This window comes from Engraulis encrasicolus, chromosome 4 (assembly GCF_034702125.1).
Source record: "Engraulis encrasicolus isolate BLACKSEA-1 chromosome 4, IST_EnEncr_1.0, whole genome shotgun sequence".
Classification (NCBI taxonomy): Eukaryota; Metazoa; Chordata; class Actinopteri; order Clupeiformes; family Engraulidae; genus Engraulis; species Engraulis encrasicolus.
The window spans coordinates 32838951-32846450 of record NC_085860.1 but is presented as its reverse complement, the minus strand read 5'-3'; the positions used below and the strand labels follow the sequence as shown (position 1 = coordinate 32846450).

The following is a 7500-nucleotide window of genomic DNA, read 5'->3' as shown; positions in this document are numbered from 1 at the left end:
TGATTTTCCCCTTTCTACACCCCCCCCCTCCCCCAATTTAAAAAAAATAAAAAACATCTAGTTCAAACTGGTGGGTGGACAGAGCCTATCACTCATGGTTGAATGGTAGGTAGAGAAAAGAATGAAATTACCTGATAGTTTCTTGTAATATATCAGGCCTCAAAAATATTCCAGGTAATACGGTAGCTGGAATGTACAAGCGCATATATTCTATTATATAGGCTACACGTCACGCACCCAACTGGAAGGCGAATTCACTTCTGATGCATTCAAGTTGGACTCGGGCTGCATCAGGTTACCTCGAATAAGTTTGCCTATATTGCAACGTGCAGCTACATTAGAGACATTTTTGGCATTAAATAGCCTCGCAAAGTCACCGTCTACCATTTCACACAAACACTTTTTATAAGACAGCAGCAACTTTGAAAAAGGGTCAAGTCATCATCAGAAGAAAACGGCCAACTTTTGGTCACTATACTTCGTGGCCAACAAAGTTAACAAGTCATGATAGTCTAGACACATTTTTCATATTTGTGAATGTTAGAAGCATTTTTTAGTAAAAGTTGGGAACCTATGTACTTAACATAATTTAAGTGTGCTGAATTCAACTAGACTGGTTCCCAAGCTGGATTTTGAGGTTTTGACAGTTAAATTTGAAAAACAAAATGGCTGCCAAAATACGTTTTTTTTGACAGAGCATTTTACCAAGTATTGCTGTACTTGGAAATAAATGCTCTTTTATAACATTTTGTGTCCCATTAATGTTTCTTGATGAATGTATCTACTATAGAGGATTTTAAAAAGTATAAAATAGCTTCTAGAATGCTAATAATGCTAATATTGTAGGCTAGGTGTTAGCCTAAACGTTTTAAATATTTAGCTTTTCTAATACGATATTTGTAGCCTATGTGTGTTTATATGGTTAAGAAAATTGATGTAAGTATTTTAGATATATTTAGAAATCACTGAAAGTTGCTATTGGCTCTATGAAAACTGTCCAGAAATCGCTAGATGACACCATGATATTACATATAACATAAGTTATTTTGTGTCATTTTGAAAAATATTCAGACATATTTTACATATTCTATCAGATACTATTGCATACATTCCAGATAGTCTATACATGCTACTCAGCCTGGTTGTTAGTGGCCAGACATCTCTTGAAGATGATGGAATTTTTAGCAAGGAAAAACTTGCTCAAAGTAGAGTTCTGAATGAGGCTAAAGTCCTTGTTTATTGTGTCAGTGATGGCAAAAAATGGACCCTGAAACGGTCTTGCTTGTACTCTTCATCAAGCTACTGGGTAAAAGACCTAATATGACTATTCAACCAGGCAGGTCATTGTCTGAGTTACGACCAGGTCCTCCAAGTCCAGATCCTCCTTAGCTGATAGCACTCTAAAACACTGAACCAAGAGAGCTTTGCCATTATTCCAACAAACATTGTGGCAGATAAATTCATCCACTACACATGTGATACCATTGATATCCTGGATGAAACACTTGATGGGAAGAATACTTCCCATGCAACACAAATGGCAGCATGGCAGAGAGGCCAACCAATTGATGATTCTGTTACAGATATAGAGGTGTCCACTAGACATACATTAAATGTGCCAAATGCCCTGATGGAGCTACATCCTCTCAGGATTACTCCTAGGACATTCAAACCAACTTTTCCAATTGCTGAATCATGCTTTGGAAAATCTGGAGAGGAGCATAAGTATGCTAGACAAGCAAAGGCTACGGATCTAGCTTTCTTCTTGCACTGTCAAAACTTTGAACACTGACCAAGAAGTCTTCATGTCTATCAGTCACAAAGGAACAACAGACTGCTGCGGGGTATTTGCCAATAGTCCTCGCTACTGCACACGTTTTGCACACATTTTGATACTTTGAATACAAATGCATTGTCATATCTTAACATTTTGGACAGGAACAGTTATCACAGTTGACCAAGCATTACACTGCAGACTTAAGGAGTTAAAGTGGGCAATTTCAGAATAGAACAACAAATGAATACCTCGCCTAGGAGGACTTAACGTGTCAATGAACTTCCTTAAGGCCATAGGAGAACATATGAATGGATCTGGACTGACCAATGTATGGATGGTGGATTGCTTGGATAATTCCCTGTTGAACTGCTAAACAGGATAGGGTATTCTTTTCGACGCGCTATAGCACCAATGCGCCTTCTATAGTCAATGCGATTAAATCTAATTGGGATATGTTGAAATGCGATACTTCCTTGCAAAATATTTTTGATGAACGACCTATTTTCACGTATAGGAGAGCCCCCACATTAAGGGACAGACTGGTGAGAAGTTATACGCCGGCAAAAGAAAAAAGTACATGGTTACCCACGGTGCCCAATGGCACAAATGTGGACACTGTAATGTTTGCGACATTGTCTCTAAGACAAAAGGATTTACCCACCCTGTCACTCTTTCTACATACCCTACCAGGCACTTTATAAATTGTAAGAGCACCCATGTGGTTTACATTCTGCAATGTGGATTATGTGAGGCTTTTTACGTGGGGCGCACTAAGAGACGCTTCCAGGACCGCCTTTCTGAACATAAATATGCGGCACGGGTTGGTAACTGCGAATATGCTATGACAAGGCACTTTGTGGAGACCCACAATAACAAAACGGTTAAGTTCAGTGCTATGGGCATTGACTGTGTCCCTTCTACCCCTAGGAGAGGGGACAGACAAAAAATATTGAATCAGAAAGAGAATAGGTGGATATATAAATTAAATGCGACGTCAACTCCTGGACTGAATGATTCATTTGAGATGATGCCTTTTCTATAGTACACTGCGTTGCAATTTGGACTAGGTATAGGGGAACCCCCCTTTTTTATATACTGTTTCATGAATACTGTATGGATTATTTTGTTTCATTTTCATTCTTTCATTTCTTTTCTCCTAGTTGTGTGTGTTTTTAGGATGACGAGGAGGCGGTGCGTCATGACCAATTCCCGCCTACCTGTCAATCACCCGTCAAACCCCTGTCAAACTTTTCTTTTGTTACCTGCGCCAGTGACGCTTCAGTATTGACTCTGCCCTGATGAAGGCCACTCCTTGGCCGAAACATGTTGGCGTTTTTAACTTTTCTACAATGATTTAGCCGTTTAATAAGGCTATTTTAACTTTTTTGGGAAGAGTGCCTTGGATACTTCATTTCTTTTGCATGAGTTACGAGAGCTTGACTAGTTCTAGCCTGCTCTGTCCCTTTGTTCTCTTGACTACGGTCGACTGCTGGCAACACATTTCAGTGGAGTCAGACTCTGACTACCCCCTGGCAAAGTGATTCGATCTCCCGCCTAAGGTGGACGACTCGTTATCCCACATCCCTGCCACCACAGAGAATCTCATACAGCAGGGACTGACCACCACCCTAGTGGCTTCCCCAGCTCGAGCAGCTGCCTCGGAGCCCCTTGGGCATCACCGCAGGCCACTGCGCTAGGCACGAAAGCGCACCCGGTCACTAGGCATGGCACGCTTGTAGACTCCAAAAGTCCTGCATAATGCACCACGAGCCCCTTCGCCTGACTCCTCCCTTTTTCCCCTCCTGCAAGGAGGCGAGATTTCTCAGGGTTTGTCCCCCCTTAGCCCACGGGGCTCAGGGGCCTCAGCTGAGAGCGTAGGGGCTTCAGCCCCTCCTGCTACTTTCCCCTCTCTAGGGTCTCGAGGGTTCGAGTCTGGCACCGGACCAGGAGGAGGACATCCCCCAGCACAGGGGCCACCTGCCCCTATGAGTCTGGCAAGGGAACATTTGAACCTAACCGGTTTTCTGGATAACGTTATCAGGACAATTCAAGGGGCCAGGACCCAATCTACTGGGACACTGTATAACTTGAAGTGGTCTGTCTTCAAAAGCTAGTGTGACCAACACGACAAGACAACTTTTCAGTGTTCAGTACCGATGGTGTTGTCCTTTCTACAAGATTTATTGGGGGGAAACAAGGCTTTACCATTTAAGTCTACTTTACAGCGATTTCATCGTGCCATATAGGAGTGCCCATCCACTAGATACATACGCCCCGTGCTACGTCAGACGATACCCCCCTGGGATATCTCTCTAGTACTGGAGGCTATGTGTGGGGCCCCTTTCGAGCCCCTCCAAGAGGGACCTCTCCAAACTGCTTTTGCACACCACCTTTCAGATCCATGGAAGAGAGGGGACAACACAACTTGTGCCCTGTGCACGCTTTACGCATCTATATGAACAGGACTCACTCTTTTAGGAACACTGAACAGCTGTTTGTGTGCTTCATCAAGCCCTCTACAGGGCTCACAGTTTTGAAATAGAGGTCTCCAAATGGTTGGTTCAAACAATTGCCCTGGCATATGAGTCCAAGGGTCGCCAACCCCCGGCTCAGATTAGGGCTCACTTTACCAGCGCGGTCTCTACATCTTGTCCTCTCTTCAAGGGTGCAGCAGTTTCAGACGTGTGCAGAGCGGCTGGTTGGGCCAACCCCGCCACCTTTGTCCGGTTCTACCAACTAGATGTGACCACGTTGCCACAAGAACATAGGGTTCTGGGCACGACCACTGATTGTCTGTAGGGTGATAGGAACGCTATCCTTACAGGAGGCTCTTGGAGTTCTGCCTAGTTTGGACCAGCAATCGGGAGTGATTGTAACTCTCCCATAGATATGCGAACGATTCGACTGAAAGAGAACATTAGGACATGAATATGTCCCCGGTTCTCTGAAGGAGATGAGTGAGCCATCTCTCAAGACACCCTTATTTCCGACAGCCGAAGAGAGGTTTGGCATCAAAGTGGCTCATTTGCGCGCAACCATTCGGTTTTGACAAAGTGGACATCCCGCCCACTACGCAGTTGATTGGACCTTTGGCGTGATTGCAAAGGTCTTCAGCTAATCGTACAGCTGAGAGTGTGCTCCCATAGAGATGGCTCACTCATCTCCTTCAAAGAACCGGGGACATATTCATGTCCCAATATTTAGTCTTTTAGATAATACTATCTTCTTTGTCTCTCTTTTTCTTTCCAAATCTTACTGAATGACAATTGTGTATGATAATGTGCTTTACAAAGGCTATTGCTATTGAATGCCAGTTTACGAGGATATCTTATTATTAGAAAGGCATAATTATAGTAATTTTTATCTTTTTGCCATGACAATTTGCCTTTGTGTAAGTGTAGGAATACATGATAAATGCAAATATCTGAGCATTGCACAATTATTTCCACGGAGAAGTGGTACTTTCTAACGTATTCTGCCCAAAATCAAGAATTTCGGCGGCCATTTTGTTTTTTGCCCATTTCAGGCTAGCTGAATTCAGGGTACTCTAATTATCTTAGAAAACTAGGTTCCCAACTTTTACTAAAAAATGCTTCTAACACCCTTATAAAGGGCCTTTTTCTGGAAATGCTTCTAGTCTATGATCAAAGCATTGCCTGTTCAGTTTTTATTTTACAGCGGTCACGTCTGTTGTAACAAACTCCAAACTCCTGCTTCGCATCGGATGATTCCATTGTTTATTAAAGTGCAGTGGAGAGCCGCCTGTCCTTTTAATTCTGTGTCGCATCGCATAGTCTTGGTAACAGACGGTCAGGACAACGCGTTTATGCCTGACCTGTTCTACTAGGCAACATTTGAGTTTTAAGATTTCTTCAATGCTCTGACGGCCAGTGTTAAGACGCGGGAGACAATCGGAAACGCCGCTTGGGGGATAATATGCGTTCACTGTCAACATGCGCTGACATGGATCATCTGCATAGAACTTTTGTGCATCACCTCGCGTGGGCCAGATATGATATCGTGGCCATATTTTGTGTTTGAAATGTCTTTTAGACTGATAAATGATGACGAAAAAAATGGATTTTTAATTTTATCATAAGAAATGAGTGAATTCCGTGCAATTCCGCGTTTTTAACCAAATTCCGTTTTAATGTCCACATTCCGTGATTCCGTCCGTGTTTTCCGTATCGCGGAAATCATATGTCCCTATACATGTGTGTTTGCAGGCCTGCATTGATGAGAATGCATCGATGGTGCAGTTCCAAATAAAAGTACTTCAACTGTGTGCATGCTTGCTTGCGTGCAGACCTGCATGCTTGGAGATATACCTGTGTGTGTGTGTGTGTGTGCATGTGTGCCTGCATTGATGAGTGTCCGGAGATGTTGCAGTTCTAAATAAAAGTACTAAGCTCTGTGTGTGCGTGTGTGTGTGATTGATGAGAACAACAGAGCAGTTATCATTGTAGAAATTGGATGTTCATTCGATTCATATATGGATATATGCTACTCAATGAAACTTCTGTAATACCAACCACTGTGTACTGCTTTAAACAACTGCAATTACTCATGTAAAGTAATTGTGCTCATTTTTGGTAGTCTGGGCCATGTGCATAAACTATGTTTGCGTGGTCTACAGATCTGTGGACTGTCAAAAAAAGGAATATTGCTCAATATCTTGCATCATTGTTATCCTCTTCATATGGAAACGCAGGTGCCACCTTTATCCTTAGAACATTATGAACAGAAGATTCTAGTGCTGTATAAGATCCCTTTTTAAGCCAAATTAGGATTGTGTCGTGATAAATGTATATCTGTCCATCCAAATAAAGAAGTAAAATGTTCAGGCCTGCATCGATGATAATGCGGAGATGGTGCAGTTCCAAATAAAAGTACTAAACTGTGTGTGCGTGTGTGTGTGTGTGTGTGTGTGTGTGTGTGTGTGTGTGTGTGTGTGTGTGTGTGTGTGTGTGTGTGTGTGTGTGTGTGTGTGTGTGTGTGTTCAGGCCTGCATCGATGAGAATGCGGAGATGGTGCAGTTCCTGGTGGAGAGTGGCAGTGACGTTAACAGAGGGGACAACGAGGGTTGGACGCCACTACACGCCACCGCCTCCTGCGGATTCATCCAGATCGCCAAGTCAGTCCGTGTGTATGTGTGTGTGCATGTGTGTGCGAGGGCGTGTGCATGTGTGTGTGAGCGCGCGCGGTGTGTGAGCGTGCGTACGTGTGTGAGCGTGCGTACGTGTGTGTGTGAGCGTGCGTGTGTGCATGCGCTTGCGTGCGCGTGTGTGTGTCTGAGTGTGTTTCTGTGTGTTTTCTCTGGAATTAATGTCATGTAAATATTCAATGTTGCATCTACATTACATTCAGTATATACGTAGATGTGCAATTATTTTTTCTTGTTAAGTTTACTGGGTGTGGCTTATATTCAGCTGTGTCTTATAGTCCTGAACTTACGATGTTTTAGAGATATTTGCAGTACTGCATGAGCCTTCAGTTTGGTAGTGATGAGGCAGACCAGGTGAAAACACTGGAGGCGACAAGATACAGAGAATTGCTGGACTGTGCAGCAAGAGCGATAGAAGTGACAGAGTATGTCCGTTATTAGCAAGCATTCAAGTCACACAAATCGCCTCTAGTCGCCCAAATCGTTTTTGTCGTGCGATCACTTCCGTCGCTGAAATTGCGAATGTCGCGCTTGGTCTACTCGTGCCTTGAGTGTGTTG

The 7500-nt window shown here is 43.3% G+C and overlaps 1 protein-coding gene across 6 annotated transcripts in view; it reads left to right on the top strand.

Annotated features, from left to right (window-relative positions):
- Positions 1-7500, top strand: part of zmp:0000001167 (protein phosphatase 1 regulatory subunit 12A) — a 54535-nt gene that overhangs the window by 15464 nt on the left and 31571 nt on the right. For all 6 annotated transcript variants that reach the window (XM_063197241.1, XM_063197243.1, XM_063197242.1 and 3 more), the window contains exon 2: positions 6781-6911. In XM_063197241.1, coding sequence (XP_063053311.1) covers positions 6781-6911 — 131 coding nt within the window. The remainder of the gene's footprint in view (positions 1-6780; positions 6912-7500) is intronic.